Source organism: Dendropsophus ebraccatus, chromosome 9 (assembly GCF_027789765.1).
Source record: "Dendropsophus ebraccatus isolate aDenEbr1 chromosome 9, aDenEbr1.pat, whole genome shotgun sequence".
Classification (NCBI taxonomy): Eukaryota; Metazoa; Chordata; class Amphibia; order Anura; family Hylidae; genus Dendropsophus; species Dendropsophus ebraccatus.
In genome coordinates this window covers 113,423,966-113,445,312 of record NC_091462.1, presented here as the reverse complement: position 1 = coordinate 113,445,312, position 21,347 = coordinate 113,423,966, and the positions used below count along the sequence as shown (strand labels likewise).

The 21,347-nt window shown below is 45.9% G+C and overlaps 1 protein-coding gene across 1 annotated transcript in view; it reads left to right on the top strand.

Annotated features, from left to right (window-relative positions):
* Positions 1-21,347, top strand: part of DOC2A (double C2 domain alpha) — a 55,136-nt gene that overhangs the window by 33,002 nt on the left and 787 nt on the right. The window contains exons 6-9 of the mRNA XM_069982267.1: positions 1,593-1,719; positions 5,593-5,652; positions 7,941-8,098; positions 20,654-20,735. Of these exons, the coding sequence (XP_069838368.1) occupies positions 1,593-1,719; positions 5,593-5,652; positions 7,941-8,098; positions 20,654-20,735 (427 nt within the window). The remainder of the gene's footprint in view (positions 1-1,592; positions 1,720-5,592; positions 5,653-7,940; positions 8,099-20,653; positions 20,736-21,347) is intronic.

Genomic DNA, 21,347 nt, shown 5'->3' with positions numbered 1-21,347 from the left:
ATATTACAGAAATAATTATGCCATATACAGCTCCTATATTACTGCGATATAATACAGAAATAATACAGCCACATACAGGTCCTGTAATACTACCACATATTACAGAAATAATATTGCCGTATACTGCTCCTGTAATACTTTCTGTATTATATGGCGGTAATATAGGAGCTGTATATGGCAGTAATATAGGAGCTGTATATGGCAGTATTATTTCTGTAATATGTGACAGTATTATAGGAGCTGTATACGGAAGTATTATTTCTGTATGATATGGAGGTAATATAGGTACTGTATATGGCAGTATTATTTCTGTATGATATGGAGTTAATATAGGAGCTGTATATGGCAGTATTATTTCTGTATGATATGCAGGTAATATAGGAACTGTATGTGGCAGTATTATTTCTGTATTATGTGGCGGTAATATAGGAGCTGTAAATGGGAGTATTATTTCTGTAATACGTGGCAGTATTATAGGAGCTGTATATGGCAGTATTATTTCTGTAATATGTGGAAGTAATATAGGAACTGTATAAGGCAGTATTATTTCTGTAATATGTGACAGTATTATAGGAGCTGTATACGGAAGTATTATTTCTGTATGATATGGAGGTAATATAGGAACTGTATATGGCAGTATTATTTCTGTATGATATGGAGTTAATATAGGAGCTGTATATGGCAGTATTATTTCTGTATGATATGGAGGTAATATAGGAACTGTATGTGGCAGTATTATTTCTGTATTATGTGGCGGTAATATAGGAGCTGTAAATGGGAGTATTATTTCTGTAATACGTGGCAGTATTATAGGAGCTGTATACGGCAGTATTATTTCTGTAATATGTGGAAGTAATATAGGAGCTGTATAAGGCAGTATTATTTCTGTAATATGTGGCAGTATTATAGGAGCTTTATATGGCACTATAATTTCTGTATGATATGGAGGTAATATAGGAGCTGTATATGGCAATATTATTTCTGTAATATGTGGCAGTATTACAGGATCTGTATATAGCAGTATTATTTCTGTAATATGTGGCGGTAATATAGGAGCTGTATATGGCAGTATTATTTCTGTAATATGTGGCGGTAATATAGGAGCTGTATATGGCACTATTATTTCTGTATTATGTGGCGGTAATATAGGAGCTGTATATGGCACTATTATTTCTGTAATATGTGGCGGTAATATAGGAGCTGTATATGGCACTATTATTTCTGTATTATGTGGCGGTAATATAGGAGCTGTATATGGCACTATTATTTCTGTATTATGTGGCGGTAATATAGGAGCTGTATATGGCACTATTATTTCTGTAATATGTGGCGATAATATAGGAGCTGTATATGGCAGTATTTTTTCTGTAATATAATGCAGTAATATACGAGCTGTATATGGCATAATTATTTGTATAATATATGGCACTAGTATAGGACTTGTATATAGCAGTATTATATCAACACTACATAGCTGTAAATATGAGAACATCTGTCTATGACTGACAGGCGGGGGCCATACTCAGCTTGTTGGCCATGGCCCCATGGGGAGATTTCTAGCGTCCTTACCAGATACTGTTCTGTCTCCTCAGGATCTCGGTCTGTGATGAAGACAAACTGAGTCATAATGAGTTTATTGGAGAAACACGAGTCCCACTGCGGCGGCTGAAGCCTGGAGAGAGAAAACACTTCAACCTCTGCCTGGAACGGCAAATCCCTGTAAGAAACCACAGACAGACATCACTACTAGGGGAGACATAACCCAAATCCCAGGGGGCGACTAACAGACTCCTACAGTACACATAGTGGTGGTGTAAGTGGTCAGTATGAATAGCAGGGCTGCTCCTATAGGGGGCGCACTCATACCTCCCTGATCTTCTAATGAAGCTGATCTTACATTCAGTACACCAGGAAAGCTGGGTGGCAACCTTCTCAGAGCTGTCACTGCAGCCACATAGGATGTCACCCACCCTGAAGAAAATATGCCTAATAGATGTCAGGATCCTACATTCACTTCTCCATGCTTCATCTTCAGGGCTGTAGGCGGTGGCGGCATCTCAGTCCTGGTGTCCACTGATTCACTGTTCTCTGCTCTAGTTCAGCTTAATCTGAGTAATCACAGGTGACAGAACAGAGGAGATGGAGCTCTGCGCCTCGTAGATTTCCCTCCGCAGACTGGAGGAACGATCTGCAGCCCCGGTCTAAATATTCCTATTTACCAGAATGAAATAAATATTACAGTGTAGATAGCTCCCATTACCGTATATAGGATCAGCAGAAGTAATGTGGACAGCTCCTATTACACTATATAGGATCAGCACCAGTGATATGGACAGCTCCTATTACACTATATAGGATCAGCACCAGTGATGTGGACAGCTCCTATTACACTATATAGGATCAGCACCAGTGATGTGGACAGCTCCTATTACACTATATAGGATCAGCACCAGTGATATGGACAGCTCCTATTACAGTATCTAGAGGATCAGCACCAGTACTGTGGACAGCTCCTATTACAGTATATAGAGGATCAGTACCAGTGATGTGGACAGCTCCTATTACAGTATATAGAGGATCAGCACCAGTGGTGTGGACAGCTCCTATTACACTATATAGGATCAGCACCAGTGATGTGGACAGCTCCTATTACAGTATATAGATCAGCACCAGTACTGTGGACAGCTGCTATTACACTATATAGAGGATCAGCACCAGTGATGTGGACAGCTCCTATTACAGTATATAGATCAGCACCAGTGATGTGGACAACTCCTATTACAGTATATAGGATCAGCACCAGTGGTGTGGACAGCTCCTATTACACTATATAGGATCAGCACCAGTGATGTGGACAGCTCCTATTACAGTATATAGATCAGCACCAGTGATGTGGGCAGCTGCTATTACAGTATATAGAGGATCAGCACCAGTGATGTGGACAGCTCCTATTACACTATATAGGATCAGCACCAGTGATGTGGGCAGCTCCTATTACACTATATAGGATCAGCACCAGTGATGTGGACAGCTCCTATTACAGTATCTAGAGGATCAGCACCAGTGATGTGGGCAGCTCCTATTACAGTATAGAGGATCAGCACCAGTGATGTGGACAGCTCCTATTACAGTATATAGAGAATCAGCACCAGTGATGTGGACAACTCCTATTACAGTATATAGGATCAGCACCAGTGATGTGGGCAGCTCCTATTACACTATATAGGATCAGCACCAGTGATGTGGACAGCTCCTATTACACTATATAGGATCAGCACCAGTGATGTGGACAGCTCCTATTACACTATATAGGATCAGCACCAGTGATGTGGACAGCTCCTATTACAGTATATAGAGGATCAGCACCAGTGATGTGGACAACTCCTATTACAGTATATAGATCAGCACCAGTGGTGTGGACAGCTCCTATTACAGTATATAGGATCAGCACCAGTGATGTGGGCAGCTGCTATTACAGTATCTAGAGGATCAGCACCAGTGGTGTGGACAGCTCCTATTACAGTATATAGATCAGCACCAGTACTGTGGACAGCTGCTATTACAGTATAGAGGATCAGCACTAGTGATGTGGGCAGCTCCTATTACAGTATATAGGATCAGCACCAGTGATGTGGACAGCTCCTATTACAGTATATATAGGATCAGCACCAGTGATGTGGACAACTCCTATTACAGTATATAGGATCAGCACCAGTGGTGTGGACAGCTCCTATTACACTATATAGGATCAGCACCAGTGATGTGGACAGCTCCTATTACAGTATATAGATCAGCACCAGTGATGTGGGCAGCTGCTATTACAGTATATAGAGGATCAGCACCAGTGATGTGGACAGCTCCTATTACACTATATAGGATCAGCACCAGTGATGTGGGCAGCTCCTATTACACTATATAGGATCAGCACCAGTGATGTGGACAGCTCCTATTACAGTATCTAGAGGATCAGCACCAGTGATGTGGGCAGCTCCTATTACAGTATAGAGGATCAGCACCAGTGATGTGGACAGCTCCTATTACAGTATATAGAGAATCAGCACCAGTGATGTGGACAACTCCTATTACAGTATATAGGATCAGCACCAGTGATGTGGGCAGCTCCTATTACACTATATAGGATCAGCACCAGTGATGTGGACAGCTCCTATTACACTATATAGGATCAGCACCAGTGATGTGGACAGCTCCTATTACACTATATAGGATCAGCACCAGTGATGTGGACAGCTCCTATTACAGTATATAGAGGATCAGCACCAGTGATGTGGACAACTCCTATTACAGTATATAGATCAGCACCAGTGGTGTGGACAGCTCCTATTACAGTATATAGGATCAGCACCAGTGATGTGGGCAGCTGCTATTACAGTATCTAGAGGATCAGCACCAGTGGTGTGGACAGCTCCTATTACAGTATATAGATCAGCACCAGTACTGTGGACAGCTGCTATTACAGTATAGAGGATCAGCACTAGTGATGTGGGCAGCTCCTATTACAGTATATAGGATCAGCACCAGTGATGTGGACAGCTCCTATTACAGTATATAGAGGATCAGCACCAGTGATGTGGACAACTCCTATTACAGTATATAGATCAGCACCAGTGGTGTGGACAGCTCCTATTACAGTATATAGGATCAGCACCAGTGATGTGGGCAGCTGCTATTACAGTATCTAGAGGATCAGCACCAGTGGTGTGGACAGCTCCTATTACAGTATATAGATCAGCACCAGTACTGTGGACAGCTGCTATTACAGTATAGAGGATCAGCACTAGTGATGTGGGCAGCTCCTATTACAGTATATAGGATCAGCACCAGTGATGTGGACAGCTCCTATTACAGTATATAGAGGATCAGCACCAGTGATGTGGACAACTCCTATTACAGTATATAGATCAGCACCAGTGATGTGGACAGCTCCTATTACAGTATCTAGAGGATCAGCACCAGTGGTGTGGACAGCTCCTATTACACTATATAGGATCAGCACCAGTGATGTGGACAGCTCCTATTACACTATATAGGATCAGCACCAGTGATGTGGACAGCTCCTATTACAGTATATAGAGGATCAGCACCAGTGATGTGGACAACTCCTATTACAGTATATAGATCAGCACCAGTGGTGTGGACAGCTCCTATTACAGTATATAGATCAGCACCAGTGATGTGGACAGCTCCTATTACAGTATATAGATCAGCACCAGTGGTGTGGACAGCTCCTATTACACTATATAGGATCAGCACCAGTGATGTGGACAGCTCCTATTACACTATATAGGATCAGCACCAGTGATGTGGACAGCTCCTATTACACTATATAGGATCAGCACCAGTGATGTGGACAGCTCCTATTACAGTATATAGAGGATCAGCACCAGTGATGTGGACAGCTCCTATTACACTATATAGAGGATCTCTCCCCCCCCCCCCCCCCCCTTCCCCCATACCTATACACGACAGCTGACCCTGATAAGTCACCAGGAATGGCAGGTCTGCTCTAGGTGTTACATATCATATTTTTTTTTCTGCTTGGTAAAATCTTTCCTTCCTGTGGTTATTCCATAGTTGGCCTCACCGTCATCAATGTCAGCCGCTCTCCGGGGAATCTCATGTTACCTAAAAGAGGTGAGAAGCATAATCCTCACTAATCCTCCCAAATCTCCTAAATACTACCCTGTATATAGTATAGAAGGGAGCCCCTGGTGAGAGCATTATGCTTTATTATAGATAGCCCCCCCCCCCCTCCTCTAATATATGTAGCCTTCCTGTATTATAGCTAGCCCCCTCCTATAATATAGATACTCCTTCCTGTATTATAGCTAGCCCCCTCCTATAATATAGATACCCCCTTCTGTATTATAGCTAGCCCCCTTCTCTAATATAGATACTCCCTCCTGTATTATAGCTAGCCCCCTCCTATAATATAGATACTCCTTCCTGTATTATAGCTAGCCCCCTCCTATAATATAGATACTCCTTCCTGTATTATAGCTAGCCCCCTCCTATAATATAGATACTCCTTCCTGTATTATAGCTAGCCCCCTCCTATAATATAGATACTCCTTCCTGTATTATAGCTAGCCCCCTCCTATAATATAGATACTCCTTCCTGTATTATAGCTAGCACCCTTCTATAATATAGATACCCCCTTCTGTATTATAGCTAGCCCCCTTCTCTAATATAGATACTCCCTCCTGTATTATAGCTAGCCCCCTCCTATAATATAGATACCCCCTCCTGTATTACACATACCCCCTCACCTAACATAGATACCCCTTCTCTGTTATAGACACCCCCATTCTAATATAGACACCATCTTCTCTAATATAGATACCCCTCCTGTATTACAGTCATCCCCTTATCTAATATAGATACCCCTTTCTGTATTATAGATCCCCCTCCTCTAATATAGTTACCTCCTCCTGTATTATAGACAACTTCTCCTCTGATATATATATCCCCTTCTTGTTTAATAGACACCCACTTCTCTAATACAGATACCCCCTCCTCTAACATAGACCCCCCCCCCCCTCTAAAATAGGTACCCCTTTTGTATTATAGATATATTACAATTATCCCCCTACTGTATTATAGATACCCCTCCTGTTTTGGATTCCCCCTCCCCAGACCCCTTCTGTATTATAAACACCCCCCTCCTGTACTATAGATACCCCTCCCGTTATAGGTACCACCTCTTCAAATATAGATACCACCCCATGTTATAGATACCCCCTCTTGTTATATATACCACCTCCTGTTATAGATACCCCCTACTATAGATACCCCCTCCTGTTATAGATACCCCTCCTATTATTGATACTTCCTCCTTTATAATAGATTCCCCCTCTTGTTATAGATACTCCCTCCTGTAATTAAAATACCCCAATCCATTTATAGATACCCCCTCCTGTTATAGGTCCCTTTCTCCTGTGTTATAGATACCCCTCTTGTGTTTTAGATTCTCCATCCTTTATAATAGATACCCCCTCCTGAATTATAGATTCCCCCTCTTGTTATAGATACTCCCTCAAGTATTAAAGATACCCCCTCCATTTATAGATACCCTCCTCTTGCTATAGATCCCCCTCCAGTTATAGATCCCCCTTTCATTTATAGATACCCCCTCCCGTTATAGATACCCCCTCCAGTTATAGATACTCCCTCCTGTTTAACAGATATCTCCTCCTGCTATAGATCCCCCTCTAGTTATAGATACCCCCTACAATTATAGATACCCCTTCCAGTTATAGATATCCCATCTGTTATAGATACCCCCTCCTGTTATAGCTACCCCCTCCTGTTATAGATACCCCCCTCCTGTTATAGATACCCCCCTCCTGTTATAGATACCCTCTCCAGTTATAAATACCCCATCTGTTATAGATACACCCCCTTCTGTTATAGATACCCCCTCCTGTATTATAGATACCCCCCTCTTGCTATAGATCCCCCCTCCAGTTATAGATCCCCCTTCCATTTATAGATACCCCCTCCCGTTATAGATACTCCCTCCTGTATAACAGATATCTCCTCCTGCTATAGATCCCCCCTCCAGTTAGAAATACCCCCTCCAGTTATAGATACCCCATCTGTTATAGATACCCCTTTCAGTTATAGATACCCCCTCCAGTTATAGATACCCCATCAGTTATAGACTGTTATACAGTTATACACTCATACAGCAGCACAGGGAATACTGCACCTAGAAGTGACAAATGTATGGGACTAATAAGGAGCAGAGAACAAGCCCCACATCTGTCCAGTGTCTGTCCAGCTCTATTGGGAGCTGCAGTACCACACACAGCCTGTGGATTGGTGTGGCGCTGTTTGTTTTTCTAATACTGTAATAATCCTACAGATTAGTCATCTTTACATGATGAATTAATATGTGCCCCCGTCTCTGTGTCCTCAGCTGGAGCGGTGCCAGGAGTGGGAACTGGAGGAACGAGGGAGGATCCTTCTGTCTCTCACATACAGCACTGAGCGCGGGGGGCTCGTGGTGGGCATTGTGCGCTGTGCTCATCTCGCTGCTATGGATGTCAATGGATTTTCAGACCCTTATGTCAAAACGTAAGTAGGTACATGGCTGTTCCTTCTATACACAGCTGTTTTTTCTATACACTGCACTTGTTACCAACAGAGAGAACCAGAAGATCCACACAGGTGACCCACAATGCACCAGGTTGACGTCAGTATGGCGAGATCTATCAATGTACAACAGAGAAAGGAAACAAAAAAAAAATAATGAGAACATTTTTTAAAAGACATCATGCTGAATGGAAGATAAGTGGAAATGGTCGGGTATGACGGTATCTACAGGGGTTCAGGTTTGGGGTTGGTCTAAGATTATAGGTGGAATCTGGTCTTAGATTATGAGTCAGTCTTTGTCCTGTTGCCTACTCATAGCTGTTGATGGATCTTGGCCTCCAGTCAGTCTTTGGATCTTCACTTGGTTCTTGCCTCCTCCAGTCCAGACCTCCAACGTTTCCTTCGCCTTTTGGCTAAGTTCATGGCTGATCCTTCTTCTTGACTCTGGTTTCTCCATTCTTCCAGTTCTCTCAGTCTTGGATCTTCCATTTGTTCTTGATTCTTTCCACCATCAGTCATATATCCTTCTTCCTTCACCCTTCAGATAATTTCTTGGACAATCCTTTTTCTTGATGAGACTCCCTAAATCTTCTGGTCACCTCCATTTCCAGTCCTAACTCTCCATCTTGAATCTTCACTTTATTTTTGGTTCTTGACTCCTCCAGTCCAGACGTCCCTCTTCCTGATCCTTTCATTTAGTTTCCTAATCTTTCTTCTTGAATCTGGATTCTCATTTCTTTGGGACATCTTCATTTCCAGTTCTATAGATCTCTACTTCATTCTTGACTCTTGACTCTTCCAGTTCAGTCTTCCCTCTTCTCCGCAGTAGATCTTGGCCCTTTCAGATTTGGATTCTTCTGGCTATCTCCAGTCTTGGATCTCTGCTTCATTCTTGGATCTTGACTCTTCCAGTCCAGTCTTCCCTCTTCTCCACAGTAGATCTCCACCCTTTCAGATTTGGATTCTTCTGGCTATCTCCAGTCTTGAATCTCTGCTTCATTCTTGGATCTTGACTCTTCCAGTCCAGTCTTCCCTCTTCTCCGCGGTAGATCTCCACCCTTTCAGATTTGGATTCTTCTGGCTATCTCCAGTCTTGGATCTCTGCTTCATTCTTGGCTCTTGACTCTTCCAGTCCAGATTCCCTCTAACCTTCAACCTTTATTACACATTTTGATTAAATTCTCGGACAATCCTTCATCTTTCCTTGGTTCCTTGGTTCTTATAGCCATCTGTATTTCCAGTTCTAACTCTTCATCTTGGATCTTTGATTCATACTGGAATCTTGCCTCCTCCACTCCAGATTTCCTTCTTCCTGATCTCCAACATTTCTTGACTTTTCTGGTTGTCTTCTTTTCCACCCTCTTGGATGGTGACTTCAGCCTTACCTTTGGTTGCATCTGCAGACTTTCAATCTAGATGTATCTTTGATCTAGGTCTTGGCTGCTCCCCAGTTCTGTTCTCAGATTCCTTTCCATCCTCCATGGATTCAGGATCTTCTCTCCCTTCCATGTCTTGTTCTGTACTGCTATACTGACTCTGATGAGAATTTCATCCTCTGGTTTTTACCAATTTTAGGCTCTTTTACCTTTGGGTCAGCGATTTCCTGACTAAAGGCAACAGCCACCTAAGCCCTGTAGATGGTTTAGGGTGCACTTGGGTAAGTTCACACTTTAGCCTGATATAATAACCATAATGTGACCCGGTATAGAAGCGTTCCTGATACTTATAACTAAGCTTTCCAATCACCCTGACTGCCATATAACCCATCCATGTTATGTAGACCAACCCCCCCCCCCCCCCCCCCGTGCTCTGCCGGTGTGTCAGTCCTCACTGTAGTCCTGGTATTCTGCTCATCAGCAGGGAAGCCTGTATACAGGATATAGATGTAAGATGATTCTCTGCTGCTGCTTATAGACATGAGGCCACATATAGAGAAGAATCATCCGGTCGGCTGGATCTCATGGATCTCATGAAGCTGCAGAGCGGAGGAGTAATGGTGGTGTTATCCTGTATCCCGGGGCCGCTCGTGTCTGTGGCGGTTTCCCGGTGGAGCGCTGCTCTCACGCTATCAGCGTACAATCCCATGAAGCCCCCAGTGCTGTGTGTTTCTGCATGAAAGGGTAATGGTGTGCGGGGCGAGGCGCGATCCGGGCGATGTCACTGTGCAGCACCTAAATTAAGCGCCATTATTTCAGGCAAATTAGCGGATAGCACTTGTGATGGTGGCGGCTGGGATCTCTGATGTTACTGCCGCCACATGAGAACCTTGTGAATCACGTGCACACAGGGCGCCGAACACAGCGAGGGCGTGATAATTTATTCACATCCATGTCCTAACCTTTATATTGTGAGAAGGAAAGAGGGAAAATAAGACTAAGAGACAGGGATGAGATAGATAGATAGATAGATAGATAGATAGATAGATAGATAGATAGGAGATAGATAAGAGATAGATAGATAGATAGATAGATAGATAGATAGATAGATAGATAGATAATTGATAGATAAATAGATAGATAGATAGATAGATAGGAGATAGATAGATAGATAGATAGATAGGAGATAGATAGATAGATAGATAGAAGATAGATAGATAGATAGATAGATAGATAGATAGATAGATAGATAGATAATTGATAGATAGATAGATAGATAGATAGGAGATAGATAGATAGGAGATAGATAGATAGATAGGAGATAGATAGAAGATAGATAGATAGGAGATAGATAGATAGATAGATAGATAGATAGATAGATAGATAGATAGATAGATACAGTAGAGAGATAGATAGATGATAGATAGATAGATGTGTTATCTGCTGGGGGTTGTAGTATTGTGGGGGATGGGCTCTGTGTTATCTGGTGCAGAACAATCACATTGCCCTCTAGGAGGTTGTTACAGCTCCTTCTCCTTGAATCCTCCATCCTCATCCAGTCTCCATCCATCATGGCCGCCCATGAGGCTGGAATGTTCTAGAAATGGTCCATTAGGCACCGGGGGCGATGAGGCTTATTCTTTTCTCGGTGCCATGTATATGGGGGGCAGCCCATATTGAGGGGTCAGGCCATGCATATGGGGGAGCAGCACACATTGAGGGGTCGTGCCATGTATATGGGGGGGCAACACACATTGAGGAGTCGGTGCCATGTATATGGGGGGCAACAAACACATTGAGGGGTCGATGCCATGTATATGGGGGGGCTAAACATTGAGGGGTCGGTGCCATGTATATGGGGGGGCTAAACATTGAGGGGTCGGTGCCATGTATATGGGGGGCAGCACACACATTATGGGGTTGGTGCCATGTATATGAGGGGCCACACATTGAGGGGTCGGTGCCATGTATATGGGGGGCAGCACACATTGAGGGGTCGGTGCCATGTATATGGGGGGCAGCACACACATTGAGAGGTCGGTGCCAAGTATATGAGGGGCAGCACACATTGAGGGGTCGGTGCCATGTATATGGAGGGGCAGCACACGCATTGAGGGGTCAGTGCCATGTATATGGGGGGGGCAGCACACAATGAGGAGTCAGTGCCATGTATATAGGGGGGCAGCACATACATTTAGGCATCAGTGTCATGTATATAGGGGGGCAGCACACATTTAGGGGTGAGTGCCATGTATATGGGGGGCAGCACACATTGAGGGGTCAGTGCCTTGTATATTGGGGGGCAGCACACATTGAGGGGTCTGTGCCATGTATATGGGGGGGCAGCACACATTGAGGGGTTGGTGCAATGTATATGGGGGGCAGCACACATTGAGGGATCAGTGCCATGTATATGGGGGGGGGCGGCACACACATTGAGGGGTCGGTGCCATGTATATGGGGGGCAGCACACATTGAGGGGTCGGTGCCATGTATATGGGGGGCAGCACACACATTAAGGGGTCGGTGCCATGTATATGGGGGAGCAGCACACATTGAAGGGTCAGTGCCATGTATATGAAGGGGCGGCACACACATTGAGGGGTCGGTGCCATGTATATGGGGGGGGGCAGCACTTATTGAGGGGTCGGTGCCATGTATATAGGGGGGCAGCACACACATTGAGGGGTCAGTGCCATGTATATGGGGGGGCAGCACACAATGAGGAGTCAGTGCCATGTATATGGGGGGCAGCACACATTGAGGGGTCAGTGCCATGTATATGGGGGGCAGCACACATTGAGGGGTTGTGCCATGTATATGGGGGTAGCACACATTGAAAGGTTGGTGCCATGTATATGGGGGGCAGCACACATTGAGGAGTCAATGCCATGTATATGGGGGGCAGCACACACATTGAGGAGTCAGTGCCATGTATATGGGGGGACAGCACACATTGAGGGGTCGTTGCCATGTATATGGGGGGACAGCACACATTGAGGGGTCGGTACCATGTATATGGGGGGGCAGCACACATTGAGGGGTCGGTGCCATGTATATGGGGGGCAGCACACACATTGAGGGGTCGGTGCCATGTACATGGGGGGGCAGCACACATTGAGGGGTCAGTGCCATGTATATGGGGGGACAGCACACATTGAGGGGTTGGTACCATGTATATGGGGGGGCAGCACACATTGAGGAGTCAATGCCATGTATATGGGGGGCAGCACACATTGAGGGGTCGGTGCCATGTATATGGGGGGCAGCACACACATTGAGAGGTCGGTGCCAAGTATATGAGGGGCAGCACACATTGAGGGGTCGGTGCCATGTATATGGAGGGGCAGCACACACATTGAGGGGTCAGTGCCATGTATATGGGGGGGGCAGCACACAATGAGGAGTCAGTGCCATGTATATAGGGGGGCAGCACATACATTTAGGCATCAGTGTCATGTATATAGGGGGGCAGCACACATTTAGGGGTGAGTGCCATGTATATGGGGGGCAGCACACATTGAGGGGTCAGTGCCTTGTATATTGGGGGGCAGCACACATTGAGGGGTCTGTGCCATGTATATGGGGGGGGCAGCACACATTGAGGGGTTGGTGCAATGTATATGGGGGGCAGCACACATTGAGGGATCAGTGCCATGTATATGGGGGGGGGCGGCACACACATTGAGGGGTCGGTGCCATGTATATGGGGGGCAGCACACATTGAGGGGTCGGTGCCATGTATATGGGGGGCAGCACACACATTAAGGGGTCGGTGCCATGTATATGGGGGAGCAGCACACATTGAAGGGTCAGTGCCATGTATATGAAGGGGCGGCACACACATTGAGGGGTCGGTGCCATGTATATGGGGGGGGGCAGCACTTATTGAGGGGTCGGTGCCATGTATATAGGGGGGCAGCACACAATGAGGAGTCAGTGCCATGTATATGGGGGGCAGCACACATTGAGGGGTCAGTGCCATGTATATGGGGGGCAGCACACATTGAGGGGTTGTGCCATGTATATGGGGGTAGCACACATTGAAAGGTTGGTGCCATGTATATGGGGGGCAGCACACATTGAGGAGTCAATGCCATGTATATGGGGGGCAGCACACATTGAGGAGTCAGTGCCATGTATATGGGGGGACAGCACACATTGAGGGGTCGTTGCCATGTATATGGGGGGACAGCACACATTGAGGGGTCGGTACCATGTATATGGGGGGGCAGCACACATTGAGGGGTCGGTGCCATGTATATGGGGGGCAGCACACACATTGAGGGGTCGGTGCCATGTACATGGGGGGGCAGCACACATTGAGGGGTCAGTGCCATGTATATGGGGGGGCAGCACACATTGAGGAGTCGGTGCCATGTATATGGGGGGCAGCACACATTGAGGGGTCGGTGCCATGTATATGGGGGGCAGCACATATTGAGGGGTCAGTGCCATGTATATAGGGGGGCAGCACACACATTGAGGGGTCGGTGCCATGTACATGGGGGGGCAGCACACATTGAGGGGTCTGTGCCATGTATATGGGGGGCAGCACACACATTGAGGGGTCGGTGCCATGTACATGGGGGGGCAGCACACATTGAGGAGTCAGTGCCATGTATATGGGGGCAGCACACATTGAGGGGTCAGTGCCATGTATATGGGGGGCAGCACACATTGAGGGGCCGGTGCCATGTATATGGAAGGCAGCACACATTGAGGGGTCGGTGCCATGTATATGGGGGGCAGCACACATTGAGGGGCCGGTGCCATGTATATAGGGGGGCAGCACACATTGAGGGGTAGGTGCCATGTATATGGGGGGCAGCACACATTGAGGGGCCGGTGCCATGTATATAGGGGGGCAGCACACATTGAGAGGTAGGTGCCATGTATATGGGGGGCAGCACACATTGAGGGGTCGGTGCCATGTATATGGGGGGCAGCACACATTGAGGGGTCGTGCCATGTATATAGGGGGGCAGCACACACATTGAGGGGTTGTGCCATGTATATGGGGGGGCAGCACACATTGAGGGGTCTGTGCCATGTATATGGGGGGCAGCACACACATTGAGGGGTTGTGCCATGTATATGTGGGGCAGCACACATTGAGGGGTCTGTGCCATGTATATGGGGGGCAGCACACACATTGAGAGGTCGGTGCCATGTACATGAGTGGGCAGCACACATTGAGGGGTCGGTGCCATGTATATGGGGGGCAGCACACATTGAGGGGTCGGTGCCATGTATATGGGGGGCAGCACACATTGAGGGGTCGGTGCCATGTATATGGGGGGCAGCACACATTGAGGGGTCGGTGCCATGTATATGGGGGGGCACCACACATTGAGGGGTCAGTGTCATGTATATGGGGGGCAGCACACATTGAGGGGTCAGTGCCATGTATATGTGGGGCAGCACACACATTGAGGGGTCGGTGCCATGTATATGGGGGGCAGCACACACATTGAGGGGTCGGTGCCATGTATATGGGGGGGCAGCACACATTGAGGGGTCAGTGCCATGTATATGGGGGGCAGCACACACATTGAGGGGTCAGTGCCATGTATATGGGGGGGCAGCACACATTGAGGGGTCAGTGCCATGTATATGGGGGCAGCACACATTGAGGGGTCAGTGCCATGTATATGGTGGGCAGCACACATTGAGGGGTCAGTGCCATGTATATGGGGGGGCAGCACACATTGAAGGGTCAGTGCCATGTATATGGGGGGGGCGGCACACACATTGAGGGGTCGGTGCCATGTATATGGGGGGCAGCACACATTGAGGGGTCGGTGCCATGTATATGGGGGGGCAGCACACATTGAAGGGTCAGTGCCATGTATATGAAGGGGCGGCACACACATTGAGGGGTCGGTGCCATGTATATGGGGGGGCAGCACACAATGAGGAGTCAGTGCCATGTATATGGGGGGCAGCACACATTGAGGGGTCGGTGCCATGTATATGGGGGGGCAGCACACATTGAGGGGTCAGTGCCATGTATATGGGGGTAGCACACATTGAAAGGTTGGTGCCATGTATATGGGGGGCAGCACACATTGAGGAGTCAGTGCCATGTATATGGGGGGACAGCACACATTGAGGGGTCGGTGCCATGTATATGGGGGGACAGCACACATTGAGGGGTCGGTACCATGTATATGGGGGGGCAGCACACATTGAGGAGTCAATGCTATGTATATGGGGGGACAGCACACATTGAGGGGTCGGTGCCATGTATATGGGGGGCAGCACACACATTGAGGGGTCGGTGCCATGTACATGGGGGGGCAGCACACATTGAGGGGTCAGTGCCATGTATATGGGGGGACAGCACACATTGAGGGGTCGGTACCATGTATATGGGGGGGCAGCACACATTGAGGAGTCAATGCCATGTATATAGGGGGGCAGCACACACATTGAGGGGTCGGTGCCATGTACATGGGGGGGCAGCACACATTGAGGGGTCGGTGCCATGTATATGGGGGGCAGCACACATTGAGGGGTCTGTGCCATGTATATGGGGGGCAGCACACACATTGAGGGGTCGGTGCCATGTACATGGGGGGGCAGCACACATTGAGGGGTCAGTGCCATGTATATGGGGGGCAGCACACATTGAGGGGTCGGTGCCATGTATATGGGGGGGCAGCACACATTGAGGGGTCGGTGCCATGTATATGGGGGGGCAGCACACATTGAGGGGTCGGTGCCATGTATATGGAGGGGCAGCACACATGGAGGGGTCGGTGCCATGTATATGGGGGGGCAGCACACATGGAGGGGTCAGTGCCATGTTATTGGAGGGGCAGCACACATTTAGGGGTCAGTGCCATGTATATGGGGGGCAGCACACATTGAGGGATCAGTGCCATGTATATGGGGGGGCAGCACACATTGGAGGGTCAGTGACTGGGGGCCCTTCATCCCCCCCTCATTACTCTTCGTCGCTGCCATATAAGGTGGATGCCGCATCTCCGTCTACGCGGACGCCGTGACTCATCTCATCTTCTCATCACTATAATTGTAGCCTTCACATTCCCTGTGAGTAATCCCACCAGGAGAATGGCTGCTCTCCCCCCGGAGCCGTAATTATAGCCGCTAACCAGGAAGAGTGTGATACAGGGATACGTATCTAATCCTATCCAAACTCTGTGCTGGACTGGGTATCTAATCCTATCCAGACTTATTATCTAATCCTATCCAGACTGTATGCTGAGCTGTGTACCTAAGCCCCTGCTGTGATACAGTCTGTGGGTAGGTATTGCTCGGTGGACATGTGTGATACTGTATGCTGAACTGTGTATCTAAGCCCTCCTGTGATACAGTCTGTGGGTAGGTATTGCTCGGTGGACATGTGTGATACAGTATGCTGAGCTGTATATCTAAGCCCCTCCTGTGATACAGTGTGTGGGTAGGTATTGCTCGGTGGACATGTGTGATACAGTATGCTGAGCTGTGTATCTAAGCCCCTCCTGTGATACAGTCTGTGGGTAGGTATTGCTGGGTGGACATGTGCGGCCCTGGAGGGTGAACGCTGTGACTGATCTGGGAGTCAGGAGACTAATAATAGTCAGGTCTGATATATAACGTCCCAGCGTCCTGATATAAGTCCCCCAGACAGGTGGGTGGAGTCACTAGGACGGATGATGTCATCACACAGCTACACTGACATCACTTAATGGGAAACTAAAAAACTGACTGAGTTAGACCCCATAACCCGCCAGCGCACCCCGTCCTCCATCCCCCTGACAGCCTCCTGCATTCCCCGGGGCCCCGGTCAGCTCCTCATGGGCATCTTCAGGTGGGTCATCCTCTATTACATGATGAGATCAGACAATGGGAGCCTCCCACATCATAGCACCACTCACCATCAGCATGTATAATACCGTCATATGGTGCCAAGATAATACAGCCATATACAGCTCATGTAATACCATCATATAGTGCCAAGATAATACAGCCATATACAGCTCATGTAATACCATCATATAGTGCCAAGATAATACAGCCATATACAGCTCATGTAATACCATCATATAGTGCCAAGATAATACAGCCATATACAGCTCATGTAATACCATCATATAGTGCCAAGATCATACAGCCATATACAGCTCATGTAATACCATCATATAGTGCCAAGATCATACAGCCATATACAGCTCATGTAATACCATCATATAGTGCCAAGATCATACAGCCATATACAGCTCATGTAATACCATCATATAGTGCCAAGATAATACAGCCATATACAGCTCATGTAATACCATCATATAGTGCCAAGATCATACAGCCATATACAGCTCATGTAATACCATCATATAGTGCCAAGATCATACAGCCATATACAGCTCATGTAATACCATCATATAGTGCCAAGATCATACAGCCATATACAGCTCATGTAATACCATCATATAGTGCCAAGATCATACAGCCATATACAGCTCATGTAATACCATCATATAGTGCCAAGATCATACAGCCATATACAGCTCATGTAATACCATCATATAGTGCCAAGATCATACAGCCATATACAGCTCATGTAATACCATCATATAGTGCCAAGATCATACAGCCATATACAGCTCATGTAATACCATCATATAGTGCCAAGATCATACAGCCATATACAGCTCATGTAATACCATCATATAGTGCCAAGATCATACAGCCATATACAGCTCATGTAATACCATCATATAGTGCCAAGATCATACAGCCATATACAGCTCATGTAATACCATCATATAGTGCCAAGATAATACAGCCATATACAGCTCATGTAATACCATCATATAGTGCCAAGATAATACAGCCATATACAGCTCATGTAATACCGTCATATAGTGCCAAGATCATACAGCCATATACAGCTCATGTAATACCATCATATAGTGCCAAGATCATACAGCCATATACAGCTCATGTAATACCATCATATAGTGCCAAGATAAAACAGCCATATACAGCTCATGTTATACCATCATATAGTGCCAAGATAATACAGCCATATACAGCTCATGTAATACCATCATATACTGCCAAGATAATACAGCCATATACAGCTCATGTAATACCGTCATATGGTGCCAAGATAATACAGCCATATACAGCTCAAGTAATACCATCATATAGTGCCAAGATAATACAGCCATATATAGCTCATGTAATACCATCATATAGTGCCAAGATAATACAGCCATATACAGCTCATGTAATACCATCATATAGTGCCAAGATAATACAGCCATATACAGCTCATGTAATACCATCATATAGTGCCAAGATAATACAGCCATATACAGCTCATGTAATACCATCATATAGTGCCAAGATAATACAGCCATATACAGCTCATGTTATACCATCATATAGTGCCAAGATAATACAGCCATATACAGCTCATGTAATACCATCATATAGTGCCAAGATCATACAGCCATATACAGCTCATGTAATACCATCATATAGTGCCAAGATAATACAGCCATATACAGCTCATGTTATACCATCATATAGTGCCAAGATAATACAGCCATATACAGCTCATGTAATACCATCATATACTGCCAAGATAATACAGCCATATACAGCTCATGTAATACCGTCATATGGTGCCAAGATAATACAGCCATATACAGCTCATGTAATACCGTCATATGGTGCCAAGATAATACAGCCATATACAGCTCAAGTAATACCGTCATATAGTGCCAAGATAATACAGCCATATATAGCTCATGTAATACCATCATATAGTGCCAAGATCATACAGCCATATACAGCTCATGTAATACCATCATATAGTGCCAAGGTAATACAGCCATATACAGCTCATGTAATACCATCATATAGTGCCAAGATCATACAGCCATATACAGCTCATGTAATACCGTCATATACTGCCAAGATAATACAGCCATATACAGCTCATGTAATACCGTCATATGGTGCCAAGATAATACAGCCATATACAGCTCATGTAATACCGTCATATGGTGCCAAGATAATACAGCCATATACAGCTCAAGTAATACCATCATATAGTGCCAAGATAATACAGCCATATATAGCTCATGTAATACCATCATATAGTGCCAAGATCATACAGCCATATACAGCTCATGTAATACCATCATATAGTGCCAAGGTAATACAGCCATATACAGCTCATGTAATACCATCATATAGTGCCAAGATAATACAGCCATATACAGCTCATGTAATACCATCATATACTGCCAAGATAATACAGCCATATACAGCTCATGTAATACCATCATATAGTGCCAAGATAATACAGCCATATACAGCTCATGTAATACCATCATATAGTGCCAAGATAATACAGCCATATACAGCTCATGTAATACCGTCATATGGTGCCAAGATAATACAGCCATATACAGCTCATGTAATACCGTCAAATGGTGCCAAGATAATACAGCCATATACAGCTCATGTAATACCATCATATAGTGCCAAGTTAATACTAGATTATACTGCCTTATAGTACCTAGATAATACTGCCATATAGTACCTAGATAATACTGCCATATAGTACCTAGATTATACTGCCATATAGTACCTAGATTATACTGCCATATAGTACTGGGATAATACTGCCATATAGAGTCTATGTATTACTGCCATATAGTACCTAGATAATACTGTTGTGTAGTCTATGTAATGCTGCCACATAGTACCTAGAAAATACTACTGTATACAGTCTAAATAATACCAGTATATAATGTCCAAAATATGAACATAACGCTGCCCAGAAACCCCCCATCCAATGATACTAATGCTGAGTGTCTGGGCTGTGTGTACGGACCCCAGCGCTCTGTGTGCAGGTGAGGCCTCCGTCCCCCAGGGGAGCAGGCAATTATTTTTAGCTGTGGGAAGAGAGGTGGGAGTAATGTCGTCCCCCGAGAGTGGTCAGGTGTACGGGAGACGGGCAGGGGGAGAAGACATGGTCTTAGTCCTAATGGATGGAGGTGACATAAAGTGAATGGCGGTTGTCACCGCTCATAACAACGTCCTTTATATGTTACAGGAAACCTTTACCCTTAAAGGAATTGTCCACTTTGTCCTATCAGTGTCTGAAAAATGTTCTTCTTTGCTTCTCTTCCAGTTACCTGAAGCCGGATGTGGAGAAAAAATCCAAACACAAGACGGCTGTGAAGAAGAAGACGCTGAACCCCGAATTTAATGAGGTAAAAGTTGGGGGTAGGCCTTTGGTACATGTATATGGATGAGATGTGGTGTGGGTCACGTTGGTGGCCGACATTTTTAATGAGGGGGGGCTCTGGTACATGTGTGTAGATGAGATGTGGTGTGGATCACATTGGTGGCCGACATTTTTAATGGGGGAGGGGGCTCTGGTAGATGTATATGGATGAGATGTGGTTTGGGTCACGTTGGTGCCCAACATTTTTAATGGTGGAGGGGGCTCTGGTACATGTGTATAGATGAGATATGGTTTGGGTCATGTTGTTGGCCGCCATTTTTGATGGGGGGGCTCTGGTAGATGTATATGGATGAGATGTGGTTTGGGTCACGGTGGTGGCAACCATATTTAATTGGGGGGGGCCTCTGATACATGTGTATGGAGGAGATATGGCTTGGGTCACGTTGTTGGCCGCCATTTTTGATGGGGGGCCTCTGGTACATGTGTATGGAGGAGATATGGTTTGGGTCACGTTGTTGTCTGCCATTTTTGATGGGGGGCTCTGGTAGATGTATATGGACGAGATGTGGTTTGGGTCACGTTGGTGGCCGAGATTTTTAATGGGGGGGTTTCTGGTACATGTATATGGAAGAGATGT